Source organism: Passer domesticus, chromosome 12 (genome assembly GCF_036417665.1).
Source record: "Passer domesticus isolate bPasDom1 chromosome 12, bPasDom1.hap1, whole genome shotgun sequence".
NCBI lineage: Eukaryota > Metazoa > Chordata > Aves > Passeriformes > Passeridae > Passer > Passer domesticus.
In genome coordinates, this window is record NC_087485.1 from 8,924,061 (window position 1) to 8,945,786 (window position 21,726).

The following is a 21,726-nucleotide window of genomic DNA, read 5'->3' on the forward strand; positions in this document are numbered from 1 at the left end:
ACTCCAAGTGTCACTGAATCCAGAAATAATGTCAGCATTCCATACACTTACACTTTCCATCTTAGAATTTAAGAGAAAACATGGAACTGGGGGTGTGGGTATGGGCTGGGGGTGGTAGGGGAAAGATAATTTCATCAGCTAGGTTTTATGCTCAGCTATCAAGTATATGATACCAACAACATTGTGATGGTGTCAAAACCTATCTGATTGCATTTTAAAAGCATTTTTCCTGCAAAACATTCTAGCATTTATTAGGAAATTGCCACGCTTAATAAAACTTTCATTGGTCTTTAATACTCATGTTTTATGTGCCTCTTTTTTGCTTGCTAATTGGAGATGAAGATTTCAGTGCTCCTTTGCACAATTAATTCACTGCTTACGGCATTACTGGATTGGTGAAGTAGGCTGATTAGAAAGAAAGCTTTTACATACAAATAGGCCTCCCTAAAAATAGGGCATAGTCTTGAAATACAATGCAAGTTTGACGTAATCAAGTCCCTAAAGTTCACAATCCATCTTCACCAAATGCACCAGTGTCTCAGTGAGCTGAGAAATCCTCAGCTCAAATGTAAAGAGCAGGGAAGGAAACTCATCTGTGTAAAGATCCACAAGCACTTACTAAGCATTTACTTCAGATGGTGATTTCCAAGGCTTTTCAACACCTTGATATGAAAAGCAGGCTGTTAAATAGTTATTTCCCTCTGGACAGACTCACAGCAGCTGGATGCATTTCAGTGACTTCTGTAATCCTTAGAACACCCCCAGACTGACAAGGTAAGGAGGACAAAAGAGAAGAATGCAGACCCTATTGCAGAGGGTGAAAAGAAAGAGCTCTTCTCATGAATCAGGTACCTTTTCCTTTTACTTGGGAAGACTGAGTGAAATATGGTACAGTTCACTATGAAACCTAAATAATCCTAAAGGAATAGAACCTTCACTGCTTAAATTTCAGTCCACTTCAAAAGTAAAATACAATTTCCTTTAACAAGAAATGATTTAAAGAAAACACTAAACCATCTAAATGTTTTATCTCTGAGAAAAGGGAGGCATGACCCACAAGCCTGGAATCTTTGGGACAGTGCTATCAGAGAGACACCAGTGCACAGCTTTGATCAACTGAACTTTTTTTCTACTGACATTTCCCCACAAGAGTTTCCCTTTTAAGTGGTGTGCAGCAGCTTTCCTAAAGAACTGTGAGGATTGCTGGGTTTAAAAGCTGAAGGGCTATCTGCCAAGCTGAACAGCACATCTATCAGCCATGACTTGGGATGACAAGTAAGGGATGACAAGGATCCAAGGCATGAAGATGAACATAATTTAAAACAAAAGACACCATGACTAATGCCAGTGATATAATTTATTGTGAATTTATCAACAGCTGCATTTTGAAAAACTTGAAGCAAACCATGGGCATGAAATGAAGAAAGGAGAGCTCAGGGAAGCTACTGAAAGTCAAAATGACCACAGTCATCCCCTTGCAGAGCTGCAGTGAGTGCTGACCTATAATCTCCAATGGACTGCTTAAAAGAGACTGCAGAAACTGATGGAAGGAAACTCCATTCAGATCTAACCTGCAATATCCCAACCATGGCTCAGAAAGTCTTAACAGTACATTGGATTTTTTTTATAATTCCATTCTGATTCTGCAGAGGTTATAATGTTAGAATAAATTAAATGTCTGATTTTAAAGTTCAATACATTGAACCAAAACATCCATTTCAGTAATCCCTTCCTGACATGCAGTACTATTTTCTGTCGCTTGATTATTTGGTGCACCTTTCCATCAACAGACAAGGAAAAGCAAACACATCAGAAACGTCTTCCTCTGTGTTTTGTTAAATAAACTTATTGAGTAGACTGACTTCAAGACTTTAAAATAGTACAGACCTTTGCAATTGTGAAAAAATAGTGACAGATAAAAGGAACAAACTTTAATAAACTATTAGGTAGGGGCACAAGTCGAATTAAAAGCATTTTAAAGGTCATCACAAAAACAAACAGATCCTGCAAAGGACCAAAGCAAAAGAGTAATGGCAAATATCAGTTCATTGTTGGTCATGGTACCATGTGTTTATACATGTACAAAACATTTTCAAGGTTTAAAAACTTGGATTTCTTTTTCTGAAATCTCACACTTTTACACACTCACTGCTTGCAGACAGGATTGAAAGTGTTTTAAATACTGACTTCAGGCATTTTTGGAGGGGTTTTAGTCCTGGTCTCATTTATACTATACAAAAAAGGATATAATCTAATAGCTAAAATAGTATTAGGCTAACACAGAGTGCAGAATTGCCAGTCCCAGGTAACCAGCCATCAAACATCTATCTGCACTTGGCTCTACCACGCTCTTGGAAAAAAAGGTGTTACTCCTAAAATACCAACTCCAAATGCTAATTATGCTATGGAGAGTTTTTGGACAAGCATTGCTGGAATAGGAAGAGGTTATTCCCACATAACCTGTAGAAAATAGAAACATTTAGTAAACCAATGATACAAAAAGCAGATGACTGTTTTTATTGGTTATTACAGCAATTACTGTATTTTCTAGAGTGAGTATATGCATCACTTTTGCTATCCGTTTTTGTGATTCTGAAGCAGAAGATGCCTAAATCATCAAACTGTTCTTGAAAGATACATACTTTTAGAATCTCGTCCAAAGGCCAATGTTTTTTGCCAGTACAGCCCATTCCACAGTTCACACAGGCTGAGATTTACCTTCTGCCTTTTAGATTTATTGGCAGGTGCTGTCAATCAATCAACAGTGGGCAACTAGAGCTGGGATACAGCCTGCCTTCTGGTGAGGGACAAACCAGGAAAAATTCAAGCCAAAAATGAAAATTAGAGTGGAAGGCTGGAAGAATGGGAGGGGTTGCAAAACACAAAAAAAGTATGCTGTTTATTGGACACAGAGAAGAGGGAGAATTCCAATATTGTATCTGATATTCAAGTAGTTACATGCATTGGCCACAGGGAACAGTTGGGAAAAGGTGACAGCCACAGAATTACAGGCCAGGAAATATATACTCATTTAGACAACGCTTTGTTAATTTATTTTTATCAGATCATCTGACATTGCCTGGATAAATCTTCTGTTGTTGGTTGCAGTTTCTTCCATGGGGACTCAGGCAGAGTTTGACAGGCTTTTTGAGAACACATTCCTGTCTCAGAACATTCAAAGCAGTTCAAAGTTAGTTTACTCTTGCTCAATCAGTTTACTTTTTTCATCCACTGCAGTGCTTATCATGACTTCAAGCTCTGCAATCACTTTAAACAGAGCTGACACAGAATCCCTCTTTTACAGAGGGATGAAACCTCACACAGAAAACTCTGCTTGTCAGTGAGCAGCAGTGTGTAGCCATCTAAATAAACTGACTTTTGTTTAATATTGCTTTGATTTTTGATCTTACATCTTTTTTTTAGCTGCAGAACTGCCGAGTTGTCCATACGGATTCCACAATGCACCCCTTCCTCTGTTACTGAGGATCTGCTACAGGAATAATTCTGCTTATGGCAGAGGAACAGAATGATTCTATCCTTAAGCCCTTTGCAGTATAGAAAAAAGACATTTCTGGTCCAGGCAAATTCTTAAATTACCACCACTCCAAATCTCTCTTGCACACCCAGGGTGGGAGTGGATTCTATGCAGTGTCTGCTGCAGATACAGCATCAGCTGTAGAGCCAATTACCCACCACAGTTCATAGCTGCACCTGACTCCAGTGGCTCCAGGACAGACACTCCTTGCACACAGAGTGGTGCTAAGGAGTAGCTGTGAGCCCACAGTCCCTGGGTACATCACTCTGGGTGGTTACAAGATTACCAGGATGGACATCACCTTCTTCCCTAGCAACATGACAAAAGATAAAAGAAAACCCTACTTTTTGTGCACAACACAGCCTTTATGATTTACTACCAAAAGATGTCATTAATTTAAAAGTCCTTGAGCTCAGAAAATTGCAGAACATTACATGAGTAACAGGAACACAATATATAAAACAAGTTTGCTTGTTTTAAAAAGAAAAGTTCATTTTAGATCAGAAAACTAAGATAGAAAAGTAAAAATCCCAAACTATTCCAAAGAGATTCTTATCAGGTGCCCACCTGCTCTAAAAGGCTTTTCTGTTTTTGATCATAAGCATTATCCAAGTGAGGTCTCATGAAGAACCCTACCAGTTCAGACAGAAGTAAAAGCTCATTCTAGCAAATTCTAAGTGCAAACGTTATTCTATGTACAATTGTACCCATGGGAAGGGTGGAAATTCAAGCAATGATGACTGTTCATTTAGAGTTGGATAAAATGTGACAGCTACTTGTTTAAAAGGCTTGTAGATGGGTGAATTGCAGACTCTAACCTATGAATTAGAATGGTAAAATTAGGGAGTGCTCAGAGGCTGTCTCCTGGCAATGCACTACAAAATTTCCACATCATTTGGATGACAAAAGCTCAACATGCCACCTTTCTCCTTGCAAACCATTCTGCTATATTATTTATTCCTTCCTTCCCTGTGAAAACTGTCAGCATTATCATGCACATTCTCTACCAAGGTAAAAGAAGCTGTTTCAGATGACAAGGATTAGCTGGAACATACTCCCAAGAAAGCAGAGCTTAAAATGGAAGGTATCTGCTACTTAAAACATTTTGCATTAAAAAACGCTAAAAACAAGGGAACATCATTATAGAATTAGCTTTCTTAAAGCTAAGAGATATACAAAGCAAGGCATGATGCTCCACTTATTTAATTTCCTCCCATTTGGAAATAAGCTGATTAAATGTACTCACAACAGATGATGCCAAATTTGTCAGAAGCTTAGTGTCCTAGCAACAGGTGTGGTACAGTATTAGTAATAGATTAATGACATGCACTAATACATTAAAGGCTTGAAGCCATGTACTATCTTAAAAACCTTTATTTTAAATAATACATCAAGTGCATATGCAGAACTACAGACGCTTCACTTTGGAGATTAAATACTCCAGCTTTCTATAAAATGATGTTCAAAAGCAAAACAAGTTGTGTAAGAAGCAAAAGCACAGAGGCCCTCAGGCACCCAAAGATGTGGCAGTTGGACTTGACAACCGCTGCAGGTCTGTTCCAATTAAAGGATTCTGCTCTCTTTACCCACCTCCTTTCCCATCTCTGACACTGGTAAACACACAGGTATTTTACACAGGAAAATGTGGAGGACTTTACTGCAATGATCACACAAATGAAGTGACTGCTCTAAAGCTAAGAGCACCAAAAAGAAAAGTCAGAAAGAAGTAGTAATGCATATTGTGATGTGGCTTTCTGAAATAAGCTTCCAGAAGTACTGGAAAACGTTTCAGTTTGTATGAAAGTAAAGTAATATTCACCTGCTTACAGATACTAGTATTACCTTTTCCAAATTTGGCCTTTCCCATTCTGTTTTTCCAAGCAGTAAGTAAAAAGTAAATACAAATCAATGCTTTGTTTCATAACAGCTTCCTATCTCCTATTAAACACAACAATTAATTTGCAGTACAGCTGGAAGACACAAAATTGCGAAGTTGAATATTCATTTGCATTCATTTTAATTTAGAGAGGCATAGTACAATGCATGTGTTGAAGCATAACACATGCAGACACATAAATGCCATCCTCATTTTTAAGACAGCATTTTCATATAGCAAGGGCTATATTTCACAATTTCAATGCAAATAAATAGCTTTTAAAATCATTGGTGTAAGTCACCCACTACAGATGTTTCTTCTAATTTGCATTACTGCAGTTAGAAGCATCCAGTACTGCAGCTTAGAAGCATCTATTTCTGTAAGCAAAAGAAAGCCCACATATTTGTCAAATTTTGCAAATATCGGCATAAATTCCCTCAATGCAAATATCAGTGCAAAACGTAAGCACCCAGAGAAAAAAAAATTAAACAATATTGAATGAGCTTCACAGCAGTTCAGGAAAGATTTATTTTGTCAGCTAAAATCTCTCAGGTTTCTGTCCTCATTAATGATGTGTTAAATTCCACCACAAGCACCTTGGCATGTGGAAGTTGTGTCTACTTGTCCTCCACTGACTAAAGCAACACACTACTCCACATGAAGGAACGTGTCTTGCCAGCTTTCCAATCCCCAGTCCAGGCATCCTCAGATTTCTCTAGTTTGCAGCATACACTTCCCTAAGAAGCACCTGACCTTTGCCTCTACTGTGCTAAGGAACCCCGTAGGTCTGACAGAAGGAGAGTTGCAGCTGGTTAGGCCATGGCATTGTGAGAAGAAAAACACTGAGCAACTTTGCAGGGAACAGGAAAGCTGGATGAAGAGCTCAGCTTAAGAATTGCAACAGAAAAACAAGGAAAGACATTCAAGAAAGGAGATGGGATGCAGATAACCAACCCTTTTAGAGGGAGAGAAAGGAATGATTCAAAGGCTTGTAGAGGAAAAAAGGTGGAATGAAAAAGTTCAAGGTAAGCTAAGAGAGAAGAAACAGTGATAAACAGCCCAAAGAATACGATTAAGAGTCAGGCTGAAGGAAGAAATTCATCAGATGAAGAGTCTGGAAGCAGAAGTTACTCAGACAAATTAAGAACAGCAGATTGTCCAAGACACTTAAAATCTGGTAGTATATCTTCATCTCTATAGATGAAATGTCATGATGTAAATACAGAGTGTGACACAATTCACTTGCCAAAAAGGAGGAATAAAGTGTAAGGAGGAAAAGTGATAACATGTTTATATCAGTATAAGTAGGAGAAAGAATGGGGATGGATTATGCCAATCCTATCAGCACTTTGCATCTGGTCTCCAATAGCAATGAGTTACTTTCAACTACAGGAAGAGGATAAATATATAAAATACATTTTTAATGTATAGACTGTATCAAAAGATTTAAGGCTGAAACATGGACTTAATCAGAAAAGAACATGAAATATCCTGGATTTGAGGAATAGGCAAAACCTGCTGCAACCTTCATGTAATCAGATTTTTCTCCTCTCTTTGCTTTATAAAGATTTTGTAACTGTTGTCTGATTTGACTTATAAACAAATCATTAAATTTTGTCTTAACCTGGCTTGGAACTAAGATAAAGACCATTAAACAATATTGAGATAAGTAAAGAGACACTGCTTTCACCTAAGGATGTGACAAACATAAACCAAGGCATGTTAAGAAGCCCCACAGTTTCTCAGCACCATTTGCCCCATGTCCAGTGGGTGAGGGTGGGTTCCCTTCCCAGCTGTGTGAGCCAGCTGACACCATGGATATTAAAGCAGACATCAGTGACTGTCCCTAAGCAATGCAGGAGTCTTCCCAGCATGGAGAAAGATATTTGTGTACACACCTGAACACTCCAAATCAGAGAGCAGCACATCACATCACATCTTGTGCACGGAGTTATTCCAACAAGACCAAACCCACATACCTTTCTCTTCAAAGAGAATATGCCAAAGCTAAGTCTAATTTACCAGGACATTACATCTAATTCTGAGCTCAACAATAACTGTTTTTATTGGTCACTGTTTTCAAAATACATTTAAGGAAGAAAATCTTGCACAGGAAAAGCTGTAAGCTTCACAAAAAGTAACAATTGACAGCATTGTAAACACCAGCAACTGTAGTTAAAAAATTACCTTCTATTCAAGAAAGTCAGACTTCCTACCTTTACTACAGGGTGTCCTCCAGTAGATGCTTTTACTGCTCCTCTGCTTCCTTCTGTTTCATAGTGAGCTCTGTGATGAGTTTTAGGCTGGACTTCTATTTTCAGTTCACACTGCCCATAATGGCTTGGTAAAGGCCAGTCAAGAGGTGGCAATGAAGATGTGCTGCAATCAAGATAAGGACATGTGGTTACACGAACCTCGCCAGGCGGCCACAGCACAAAGCCTTCAGTGTAAAACACAGACAATGATGTCACTTCCCTAACAAATGATAACAAACAAGAATAAATATCAGCTTAAAATTGTTATGTGAAAATTCCACAGTTTTGCTGGTACATTAAAATCTTGAACTAGAAGGAATTTCTTCTAACACCTGAGCAAAAGAAAGGTACTCTATGACCCCCAGCCCCACACTACCAGTGCTACTCTATAACACCTTTATATTCACTTTTTAACCTTAAGTATATCAGCAAGCAAATTCAAATGTGGTTTAGAAGGAACAGTGTAAACTCAACCTGCCAGTTAAAGTTTTAACTCTGCATTGTCTTCCAGCTTGCTGTTTTTGCTTTCCTTTGGCAAGCACTGCATTTTGTTAACTATCATTAAAACGAACACTATGTTATCGCCCCAGGTTTAAAAAAGCTACTTGTTCTATCTAAGCATGAAGACTTACTGCAAAAGGCAACAAAGACACCAAAAGTTGTGTTCAGCTTGTCCACAGACACACCCTTAACATACAGCAGCAAAGCCACTCCAGGGAAAAAGAACAAAATACAGTAATAGAAATAACATGGAAGAACCTCAAAGCAATGTTTACCTACCCTTTTACCTGCACAGATTTATAGACTTAATATTCTAATAAGATGAACAGCCAGATTCAAGCGAGTAATTACCTAGTAAATCAGGAATATTTAAAAGTGAAAATCTTTTTATCCCCTATATACCCAAATTTCTCTGTCAAAACAGTTGGTACACATTGAACAGATATGGTACCTGAAAGAACTCTGTTAATGCACCACAGGCTATACACCAATTATTGGGAGGTATTACTGTAAGTTAAACGATAAATTCAGTCAAGAAATAAGTATTTGTTGATCATGGCCACTCTCCATAGAGTGTCTCAGAGAGATTTCCTCCTCCTGCAATTAACTAACAATGTGGCACAAGTTGTATCAGACTCACACTACCTTTTGAAAAAATATTTGGAATACTAGGACAAACATGGAGACAAGAAAACAACCAACTCTCAAAATTCTGTCATTCTTTGAAAATAAAAAGGAAATAAAAAGAAAATAACAGCATGAGAGAGCAAGGAAGTGGATTGTGCACGTGCAGATGCCTAAAATGTTAAAAAATTGCAAGAGATTCCCCAGTAAATGACAGAGCTTTCGAGGCTGTACTGCATCCAACAGATGTTTTCTAGAAGCAGCTGGTCTGACAGTTACAGCTGCTTCCCTTTTGATGTTGGATACCCAAACTGTTGTTTCTCTCTGAACATTTTCCTTGCTGTCTCTACCCCTGAACTTCTCAGCAGCAGGTTATAGGGTACTCTGTCATGCACCTTTCTGCCTTGTAGGGGTTTCAGTTTTATGTATTTTTGCTTCCACATCATCCTTACACATTTTTCAGGAAAATACTATATAGATACACATTGAACCAAATTAGTGATCTAACTTGGGTTCATTCTGAAATGTAAATTCTTTAATCCTATTAATTTAACAGAGTCTTAGTTGCCTGCACACCTTTAAGCAGAACTAAGGGGTGGGAAGCAGAGTGGGAATTTCCTAGTCAGCACTGTCACCTTCTTAAAGTCACATGAATCCACAAGACTGCATATCAGATAAATTAAAAAACCCCAACATAATACAGTCTACAAACTCTTGGTATTTCTTTTTAATTCTATGTACAAGTCAATATAATCTGAGAAAAATCATGTCAGCCTTTGGAGGGCAAGAAGTAACAAATTTGCATATGTTTTGAATTCTTTGTCCTATGAAGCAATACTATTTTGTACCACATGCTGAATGTGGGAAAATAGGTCTAAAGCTGCCAGCTTTACTTCATGTAAGGATCTGTTCTCAAGAAAATATTATTCAGTCTACACTGATAGGTGAGGATCAGGAGTAAAACTGCTAAATTTAACTCACCACAGTTATCAGTCGTAAACTGTGCACTGAACTTCTGCACAATCTCTGATAGTGCAGAACTTAAATTCAATTTATAGTGGTGTATTACTTTTAAAATATCTGGAACATATTAAAGAACAAGCAGCTCAGCTGCTTCAGAAATGAACAAGTATTTTTCTGTCTCTCCCCAGCTTACACAGCACAACAGCTCTGTGTTATCGATAAAGACACTTTGTATTCAGACCCCAGATCAGCTGCTGACCATGAGGGGTTTTTCAAGTTATTGCAGAACAAAAGATTAGGAAAAATAAGAACTCACTTATTATTGTTTTAAAGCCCTTCACTTTGCAGTCTTGATGGAGAAGGAACATGTTTGTAGATATTTCCACGTTTCATTAATAAGTTCTACCCAGTTCAGTGCCAAATTACTGTTAGAACAGCTTGGGACTTAGCACTTCACAGAAGTTTCTCTCTCTCTCTCTCTTTTTTTATTAAAAACTTTATTAGCAATGCAGTAACCTACTAGTAAACGACCAAACCACATCAGGATAGGGAAGTAATGAGTGACAGTCATTCTAAAGCTTTCATTAAATCTAATCTTTGCACGTTGTTGAAACAGCACCAATCTGTGAACCTACAAATGTTCTTCTGGAAATACCAATGGACTTCTATAATCTGATTAATGCAAGCCTCAGAAAGCTCATACTCATACATATCACATCAAGACTAAAGACTTTGAAGAACAGCAGCTATTAAAGGGAACTCAGAGCTAATGAGAGAACCTGTTGGCAGCATTCTCAGCAGAAGCAACAGCATTTGAAGGTATCACTTCATTGATTTTATCAATATTAATCCAACACATACCTTCTTGTCTGCAACCTTTACCTTCAAAACAGAACTGATTGATGAGGAAACAACTGATGTTCAGTATAAGAACCAAACATCCATAAGGACTTGAGCATTCAGACCTGTAAAAGGCAGGGCACAGCTCATGGGCTGACTCTGCCCCCCTGCCACAGGAAGAAGCTCGGGGCCTGTTTGCTTCGACTGTGACCCCAGAGCAGTGTGTGTGGGACAGAAGGAAGAACAAAGCCCGTGGCACTCATTAAAATAATTTAGTTAAAAACAATTACCTTCCACTTGTAGCACTGTTTTTGAACACAGGTGCAACCGACACAAAAATTCATTTTAGGCACTCTGTATGAAAATGATTCTACCTCTTTGTAGCCAGTAATTCTAGTAGCAACCTTTCAAAGACATCTCATAGTATCTCCAGATAGCTGTGAAAGTTGTTGTTTTCCTCACTGGTTGAGATTCCCAGATCTTCTAGAGAGATACTTTTATTAATTTTTAGTTGTAGCAAAAATAATTTTCCACTTAAAGCTCCTCCCAACATTTCAAAAGAGAAAAAGCTCACTGACCATACAATGGCTATTCCACAGTTTTTCCTCATCCCAAGTTTTTGCAGAGTGAACCCACAGTGTATTCTGTGACAAGTCAATGTTGCAAGACAGCAACCCCCTGAGAATATCAAATCATAACAATGATCCAATACTATGGTTTTCAAGATCTCTTGCAGAGCCAAGATACTGCTGTGGCTGCTCTTCACTGCCTAGAACAAAGCCATATTCTCCCTGATGGAGAATTTCTGAAGTTAAGAAGTCTGAGGCCATTCCAGCTGCCACAGTGGCCTATCACTAACAGACTTTATTAATCCTGTTTACATTCAAAATACCACCATTCTGCTCCTGGCAGAGCCACAGTTCACACTGCTGTCAGAGTACTGGTACAGTGAAGTGCCACACAGAAATCTCTGCTCCATCATCCCAGAGCAAAGCAGAGAGATGAATAACAGGTACAGCACTAAGGTCCTGTATTAACCACTGCCTGAATTTCCCTGGATTCATTAATGGTGTGTAAACATTACAGTGATAGCATTGCTTATTAAAAACCTGAGAGGTTCAAAGTTCCTTTGCTTGTCTCACTTAAGTGGGTTCTTATCTTCAAAGTCAGTAATTTGCAAACATTTTAATTTTAAAGTTTTGCCAGTAGAATAGCTGGTGCTATTTCTACTTATCAGGAAAAGGTGATAAATACTTGGCAGACTAACTTTGTCTACAGCAATCTTTCAATGTAAGTGCAGTTCTTAAAATTAAGACCAAAGGTCCAATATACTTATGGTACAAACAGGACATAATTCTGTTCCTCTCTATTCTTTAGACTTCCAAGAGAAGGATTCAAACAAAAGAAACAGTTTTCTCAAGTATTCAACTATCTACCACTTTATGTAAACTATTTTTTTCCCTGAATGAATTAATTACATTGTCAGCCATCCTAGTTTTCAGCAGTAAAATACTCTGAAGCTGCCATTACATGTCCAGCATTAAAATTATTTCTGAGCTGTAAATACATCTGTCAAAGCCTGTTTGTTCATCACCACTGGGACAAAGAAACTATTTGATGTCCCATCACTTCTCAGTGTCATAGAGTAAATTAATGACAAAACAGTCTGGAGACAAACATCAATTTATGTAGTAGTTTTTAAATCCATGTGTAAGCCTTTAGGAATTCCATGAGGGAAATAAAGGAAACTAGGCTTTATTTCAAGATTTTTGACCATTAATGAATATGGTCTGGTTATTTTCCAGACAAAAAAGCACCATTTGTTGCCATCGAATACTGTGGGGCTAAAGAAAGAAAAAAAAAAATTAATTACTCATTAAGTTTACTACCCTGCAAATGCCTGTTTGCTTGAGACACAGATTCTCAAGATCCACCTGACCAAACCTAAAGTCCACTGTTTCACTAGTCATTCATGTTAAAATGTAAAATTTAAAGCAAAAGATAATCATGACTTTTTAAAAGCAAAAATAACAGAACTGCCATGATTTTCAATTGCATCATCAGAGAGCACTTTGCTAAGAAATAGCCCCATGTTACCTGCACCAGGGCTGGCCATGTCTGTGATGGTCCTTAACTCCCTAATACCATAACCAAGGTCAGCACCAGCAATGCTCCTGATCTCTTGTGAATTGTACTTGGAGAGTGAAGTCCTCACCAAAGGTATTATATTATCACCTGCTCAGTAGAGATTTCTAGGTGATCTCTAGACTCTTTTTATTCCCCTTGTTCAAGTAAAGAAAGCACTGTAAAAGTGACTTTTATGTTTTTGCACTTCCTGGAACTCTAACAGCAAGTATGAAAGTCATAAAATCAGCACATTTGTAGAATGTTGGGAGTAAAATGCTAGTGGGAAGGTTGGATCTACTATCACTACATTAAGATTTCCAAGAAGAAAAGGGGTTTTTTAAGGGGAGGGGAAGGAAAACACGAGACACAGATAAAACCATGTCTCACCCATCACCCTGTAGGGAGGCTGGGGGTGAAAGAAACAGGTATCTTAAACAGCAACAAGAGTAACCATGAAATAAATAAAATTACCAAGTAAATTGCTGAATATTCTGTAAAATGACCAGCTGAATCTGCCATCATACCTGGTGAGTGACACCATCAGCAGGCACCTCCACTATTCCCTGTAGAGAAGCTGCTGCCCAGTTCTTTCACTTGTGGGAAGGAATTGCTGCAGTGGTCCTGCCCAAGCCCTTCCCTACATTTATCTCTGACAAGGAGCAGAAATGGGACTTGAGGCACATAATACACAGACATTTTTCATATGCCACTGACTGGCAGATTATGAGTTTCTGTGACCAAATAACAAGCTGTCATCCAACAAACCAGTTTGGATGGCATGTGAAATATGACTAACATGCTCAAAAGCATCTTATACATTTTTAGACTTTCTTAAGCATTGCACACTTACTGAAAACAGAAGAATGAAGGAAAACATGGTAAGGCCTGACAGATAAAGTAGATAACAGATTTACAAAACTTCAGAGAGCACTCAGAGCAGAAGGTGCTACCTACACATTTCACACTACAGAACACAAAAGGCAAATTACTCCCCTTCTTCCAGGGGTCAGTTATTGCAGCTGGGTGTTATTTACTTTGCTTGGAATCAATACTCTTGTTTACTTCATGCACTACTTTGTGCTTGACAATACAATCAAGACATTAAAAAGTAAACTATTTTTACTATATCTTGTAATTTATGCTACAATTAATGCAATTGTACTTACATTATTGAATAAATACATAAATAGAAATTACATAATTCTTCGTGACAACTAATGTGCCCACTTTTGGTCACCATCATCAACTATTTAGAAACAGACAATCTTCTTGCATTTAATTTTTATTTATAAAATGTAAGGGTCAGCTTAGGTTTGTAAGAATCAAAATTACATAATACTGTATGACAGAATGGAAGGTTTTACCTACTGAAGATGCACACTGCCATAGCCCCTGTGGAACAGGCTACACCTGCTAAGTAATTCAACATTTCAATGAGGATACAGCTGCCAGTGCAGCCATTTCCACCAATTCAATAGTCAGCAGACATTTTTGGCAGCAAATGTACCCAGCTTAATAGATTTATGTAGCTTCCTTGTGCATAGGTGTAGTCTTCATTGTCTTCTGTTTGCCCATCTTATATTTACAGAAATTCTTCAGTTCCTGCTTCTAAATAAAGTCTGACATTTGAAAAAATATTTTTAGTGTTTAATGAAAACACTAAAATTTCTTTTTATTCAGTTGTGCTCAGTTCTCTGCAGTACAAGAGGAAAGGTATGAGCTGTCCATGTTCCAAACCACTTTGTTCATCCCACAGAACCAAAGATCCACAGGCCATGCCTGTTTGCTCATGACCTCTAACCCTACAGTAGTGCTCACCTTTTATGAACAATGCTAGCATGCAAGCTAACAAAAATGCCAAGTTAGGACTGCTTAGTATCCTACACAAATATAATACACAAATTCCAAAACACATAAATCAGTTAAGACATTCATCATTGTTTTAGTTTAAATGAAAAGATTCTAGAAACAGATTGAACACCTATTACTAACAGATGGCAATGGAATTTTAAAAAACCCCAGACTTGAGGACAGTTAACTTATCTGTCAACACAATAGTTTCAGACCTGGTAGAACAGATTTTTCCAGCCAGCAGCTTTGCGTCTTTACTGTTAAATTTTACAGTAAACAAAATTCATAAACAGTGATGTGGAAGAACATTAAAGGAGAAGGAAAAAAAACCCGCTTCTATTTACTAAAATCAGCACAATTCTGTGGAGAGCAATTAAAACCTGTGGTTATAAAATTAGGCAAAAAATAACCAAATGGCTGAATAAGTCTTGTTTAAATGTATTTAGCTATTAACATGCCAAATAACAACTTCTCAAGAATTGATACAAGCTCTATAGCTTGAAAGATCACAGAACTGATCCATCTAAAAAGTGGAAAGGGGGGGACTTTTTCTCTTAATTAAACCAGTTTCCTCTTCTGCGTCTCCACAAATCATCCCACTAGCACATGACAGGACTGCAAAGGGAAAAGACCTATTTAATTCTATCATGGATGGTGGAAATACCTTGGAAGTACAGCCCAGACATCCATTCTTTGTGAATGAATTTCAGCATGGCATACAAATTTTTTTCTTTATTCTATTTCTAGAATTATATGAGCCCAAAGAAGTAAACTCTCTACCTCTTTTGTGATCTCCCAGTTTTATAAAATCATGTAAGTCAGGTTTCCCTAGCTATATTAAAATGTCAAGTGTTCAGATTAGATGGAACTGCAAAGCATGTACAAAATTCACAGATATTCAATTCAGCTGGGATCTGTGCTGGGCTATTTAACTTTACTTAAATAAAACGAATCCTATTTACAATGCATCTACTGTGTTTTTTGAAGGGTATTTGGTATCTCAACTTGTTTTTTCCTCATTATAGCATTCATCTGCCTTCAACAAGTTTTCTTTAAGAAGTCTTAATGCATCACTGAAATACAAGGGCATTTATATGTCTATTTAAGAAGCACAGGAGGGGAAAGCCAGGAAGGAGTTACTTTGTCATCACTTACCGGAATATAGGAGTGTGACCAGGCTTCGGTTTGTTCCAAGTAAAGTGCGAAGGAACAGAAAGAAATTGGTCTCCAGGCAAGTCTTTTTTCAAGGTGTGCTGAGATCCAGAGCAATCATCCACTGCAGTTTCAAGGGATGATGACAAGTTGCCTTGCTCTTCAGGACAGATATCTATTTTTCCAGATAAAGTGGCAGTCTGATCCTCTGAGGTCTTTCTGGTTTTTAGAGGAATATCAGTCTCTGTACAACACTGAAATGGTGAAAGCCCAGAGTTAAGGCCTTGTACATTATGAATGGAAGTGTTTAGCCACGTGTCTTCTGTTATGCTTCCTCTGGGAGAATGGCCAGGTGATGGAGTTGGAGAATGGTGAGGAGAGAGAGAACCAGCATAGCAAATCTCAGCACTGGAGTGTCGGCGTTTCCCACAGGGGGACGTAGGTCTTGATGAGGGCCTTGATGTTGGTCTAGGGCTCAGCCAATTTTCATCTGTAATACTAGTTCTAGGAGAATGACAGGGAGACTGTCTAGGTGACAAGGCATGCCCAAACCCATAGGGCTGCTGCCACGATTCATCGCTGGGACCTCTCGGAGAACCACCAGGTGATGCCAAAGGAGAGCCAAGGGTAAATCGAGCAGCTGCTTCATTTAGCTCTGAGTCTACATCATCATAAACATGGGAAATGGATTCACAAGAGGAAGCATCTGAAAACCAACTCCTGGAGGAAATGCTGCTGGCAGGGCTCGGACTAAGGGATGATTCCCTATACGATGGCTCAAGAGGAAGATAGAGATGGTCCCGGGAAGGCCTTTCCATATACTCATTTTCTGTGCCATTTGTGTGTAACTCATCTTCATTGGCCTCAATCCCCTGGTGACAGTTGGGTGAAATCGATGTGATTTGGATGCTGGGGCACTCGAAGGGTTTGGGTCCACCTAGTGGACTGTACTTGGATTCTGGTACCTCACAAGTGCCTTCGTAGTTCTTGTGACTCTGAAATCTTGTAGGAGAGGAGTGAGACTGCAGTCCATGGCGAGGAATACAAATTGGCTGATTGACAGAGGATGATGGCTGCTCTACATTAAAGATGTATATGGACGCACAGTCATCTGACTCGAGATCTGAAAACGAAATTAAAAAAGATAAAAAAAGAGGAAGAGTCAGAATGCAATGCTTGGATAAATGCCATAAACAAAATCCTTTGCTTCCCAGATATGGACTGTTATCAACATCCTAGACATTTCCCATTACACTAGTTACACAAAATAAAGTTAATTCTTAATTTAAAATTTTCCCCAGTCTATTTTAAAACTAAATATAACTACAGTATGGTTTTCTATCATAAATCCTGTTTTCAATTAGATTTCACAGTTTATACACATCTTTATAAAAAAATTATAATGCAAACAGAAAAACGGGTTGAAATCCTGAAAGGATCTAAGCTTGAACACTCAATTCAAACTTCATCTTTCATAACATAAGTGGAATATAAGTATTCCACTTATAATTAAACATTTTTAATCAAAAATCATTTAAAGTTCATCTTTTTGACACAAATAGGATGGAGGTACTTTCTGCAAGTCCTGTCAATACATACAAGCACCAGAACATCACATCCATAATATTGATCTACTTTAACAATAGAAAGCATCTTACAGTGACTCAAACTTGAATGAAGATTATGAACTACTAAAAACATTCAAGCAAAGGAGGCCTAACAAGGAACACTATTAGAGAAACTATGAAGAATTGTATTCCTAAGATATCTTTTTTGTAGGTTAGAAAACTCTCAAGTGCCTATGCTAAATAGCATTTTTCAGTGCAGTCGCATGAAGTTTGAGCACAAGTTGTTCAGCAAAATAAGGCAAAACAAAATATTCTCAGACCTCACTAACTTATCCAAAACACAGGAAATATTCCAAAGAAAAACAAGCATTTGAGAAGTACAAGTCCCGTTAACAAAATCAGTAACTTTGTCTCACAGAACTGAAGCAGATTTTCTTGTCCCACTTCTCAATATTAAATTAACTGCCAATAGGAGACATTTGTCTGAAACAAAAGCAGAAAACACAACTTTTTCCATATTTTGTAGCCACTGTGATTCCACTCTTGTTTCTTTTCATTTGTAAATAGGGTCTTCACACTTTAATTTTCCACAAATGCAGGCTAAATGACATTAATTGCAGCTCTAGGTATTAGCTCTTTTAATTTTTTTTTTTTATCCTGAGTACTAGCAGACTAATAACATTTGTTTTAAAATAAATGTATTCTCTCTCACAATCAGTTAAAATATCCAGACTGGAAGCTATGTATTTTAGACCTTTCCATGACAAAAAAATTACTTTGTTAATGAAGTTGGTCTATTACCAGTTTCACTAATAACAATCAGCTTAAAATTAACTGAAACAGAAACAAAACATCAACTCCTCAGAGACGGGGAAGCATTTTCAAATGAAGTGAAAGCACATTGTTACCAAGGAATGAACTACATTCCTCAGACTTCATAATAAACCAAAACAAAAAGAAAAGGCTGTAGGTTCATGAGCAGGGAACAACTCCATAAGAAATCTATTAAAGGAGGCACACATTGCATTTAAGGAGTACTTAGTAATATCATAAACACTGCATGATTTTATATGTGTTATGGTTATGTATGACAATTATCCATATTATATATCATTAACTACTATTACATGTGTTAAGAGCATGGAAAATCAGCAGAGGTTGATTGCTAAATATGCACACACTGAAAGGATCAGGGTTCTCAGGAAGGACCACTGCACGTATCACACACAATTAACACAAGCTCACTATGTTGAGCACTACCAAAACTGCATTTCCCCGTTCTTTCACTAGGGAACGAACATTTTTTAAAACATTAATCGAGGGTCTTGCTTTTTGCTGTTTTCCATCACAAAATAATGAAATGCAGACAGTGATTGGTTCTAGGTTTTCCACATTGATTGGTGTATTAATGTGCAAGATCACAGATATCGGTTTCAAACTCAGTATTAATAAAAGCATAGACCTAGGGAACAAAAAGGCAATCCGAATAAAGGCTATTATCTAGCTTATCAAAACTCAGAAATAAAAGAGTTACAGCTACAGAACTTTTTAAATAATAATAAGAATGTTTTAGAAAACCAGCAGTTGTAAGTCTTCAAGTCCTGTGTGTAACCATTTACTGTCATTAATGGTTTTAGCAACAGTAGCAGCACATTGTTTGCACTAAACCTCTCACCATTGCAAAGAGCCTTATTCCTCTTGCACCAATAATCAAGAAATCTTAAAACATTTAAGACAATTTCTCTCCTTTCAGTGTCACCGATTTACAAAAAGCAGATGTACATTCAGAATTTAATTTTCACAATGCTGAGGTGGAGAGATCAGACTGGCACAGAACTACCAACAGCAGCTGGGGAAAGAGATGGAGCAGACAGGAGACAGAACTTTTCTGACTCAGGCTTCTGGGGTCCTCTCCTGCCAAACAGCCTCTCCTGAGCCTGGCTGTGCTGGCCGTTACCCTCCCCAGCTGCACACACACACAACAGGAAGCTAGAAACCTAATGAATATCCAATCCCAAAAGCACGCTTAACACCGTGAACACAACACGGTTTGTAGTCTAAATCGCCCAAATAATTTTCAGACTCAATTGATAAACATGTAGATTTATTTCAGTCTGCACACATAAATCCTCCCCCTTACAGTTCACGTATTTAAATAACCTGTTAGCTGCTCACAAAAAAGCACTAAGACCTTTACAAATCATGTCATTTATTTTACTAATAATTGATCAGAAATTATTGTTGTCCTAATAAAGACTGCAGAGAATCCAATCTGAAAGAGCCCTCTAACCTATCTTAAGGAACCAGTAAACATACAAACACAAGCATACAACTGCAGGGGGGGTGGAAGAAAGAATGAAAAAAACTTTGCTGATAACCCATAAAAGAGAAAGCAGTGAGAACAGCACAAAACAAATCCAACACAGGGCTTCAAGAAGCAGAGGGTAAACAAACAAAGGGAAGTCTCACAATAGGCAAGTTTAGGGGAAAAAAGGAGTTATGGAGAAGCCCAAGGGAAAAAAATGGAGTTATGGAAATCTGGTTACTTAATAGGAGAGCTATTACATCCAAACAATCCTACTGGGGGAGGGAAGACAATAAAGAAGTTGGCCAAGTCATGAGGCCTTCACTGACCATAAAATATATGAAAGCACTCAAGACACAGAAACTAGGGCAGACTAAAAAGGTAGAGCAGAAAAACTACCATGAGCACATGGGGACAAGATGCTAGACAAGGCAGACACAGCAAAATACACAGACCAGAAGTAGTGCCATTCACATCAAATCCCTTCATGCCACTGAAAAGGCAGGTGTGCCAAATGCTTCTGCTTTAGTAAGGACAACAGAATAAACTGCTAATAAAGATAACAGCAATACAAAGTGAAGAAAACTGGACTCAATAAAAGGTTAAAAAATAATGAAGGAGTATGGGCCAATAACTTCAGTTTTAGAAGGAGTATTAATAGTTTATTTGTTCCAGTAAGCATTTTGAAGGAGACAAAGAAACAAAACAAGTCAGTTTCCTAAGGACAAACCACGTCAAACACATTTTCTTTTACAATCAAAGGAGATCTTCTGGACAAATGTCATAGAAAGAAACTCAGCTTTGTTTTTACTTACTAAGACTTTTACCACTGAGAAGCAGAGAGAAGTCATGAGTCTTTAGAAATTTACTTGAGAAATCTTCCTCACCCTGCTGAGATCAGGTTCACTACTCAGGGATCACAAAAATGAGCAGATGCTCTATATTCACAGTGTATAAGCTAAATAAAGCTGCAGACTTCCAGTGCAATCTTACATCAGGCGTCTGTGTCATCCACTGTCAATGAGAACCAGAAGGTTGCTCATTTTGAATGTACATTTGCTACTGTCTGGAAACAGCCTCGTGTACAGCAGCTCCTGTTCAGCATTAAAACAATGCTGGCTCATCCCTTACTAAGCTGCTAACTACACTTCAACATAAGCTGTCTAACTGGGGAATATAATTAAATAATATCCACAACAACTGCTTCTAAAGTACATTTTGCTTGCTACTTGCTGTATCAGAGTGCACATTTAGGACTAGCAATGCTTGCCCACCAGTTGTTCAGTCCCCAGTGATACTGGCACATGCACATGTGCAGCTGTGCACTCAGCCAGATTTCTCCAGAGAAGGAAGGTCAATTACTATCAAATGTCTGAACACAAGCCCTGTGCCAGAATTACCCAAACTGTTTTATTATTCTAAGTTTACAAGCCCATAAACAAACATTTTCAGACAATAGGAGTTGCTATAAGGTACAAAGAAAGTGCAACATGACCTAGGTCTTATAAAACTACTACTGTGAAAACAGAACCAACAATCAAGTCCTTTAAATAGCATGAGGAAAGACCTGAACATTGACACAGACATCATGTGTGTTCTCAGGCAAGTCTGTCTCACTTACAAGCTTTAAAAAGAATGACCAACTCTTCTGTTTTCCACTTCTGTCATGACAGTTACCATTATCTCTTTCTGAACACAACGGTTACAAAAATATTTGTAAAAAGGGACAAAAAGCATATGTGGCTGGTTTTTTATTTCATTACTCTGCAGGTTTGCACAAGTTTATATATTTCTTGGGATGAAAGAAGAGTCTTAATCTTCACAGGGAACACAAAATAGTTAATAATCCATAGTTTTTAAAATAGTCAATAATCAATAGTTTTTCTTTTGTGTACTTAAAGGCACGATTGGTGAGAGTTCTTCTTGGTATACTATTGCACTAAAGCTCTATAATTGGATATTTAACTCCAGTTTTCCATTACAAGCTATCAGTTCTCCAGAAATACTTCCTACAAGCTCAAACATCAGCTTAAAAAATCCCACAACCCCCAAGTGAAACATAGCAATGTATTAGTTTATAAGGAGTTCAACTGACTAGCAAGCCAAATATGGTACTGAAAAAGAATAAA

At 37.8% G+C, this 21,726-nt stretch overlaps 1 protein-coding gene across 3 annotated transcripts in view; it reads right to left on the reverse strand.

The window, feature by feature from the left end:
* Positions 1-21,726, reverse strand: part of NFATC3 (nuclear factor of activated T cells 3) — a 64,492-nt gene that overhangs the window by 31,973 nt on the left and 10,793 nt on the right. For all 3 annotated transcript variants that reach the window (XM_064387272.1, XM_064387271.1, XM_064387274.1), the window contains exons 2-3: positions 15,728-16,847; positions 7,628-7,790 (exon numbers count right to left, since the gene is read on the reverse strand). In XM_064387272.1, coding sequence (XP_064243342.1) covers positions 7,628-7,790; positions 15,728-16,847 — 1,283 coding nt within the window. The remainder of the gene's footprint in view (positions 1-7,627; positions 7,791-15,727; positions 16,848-21,726) is intronic.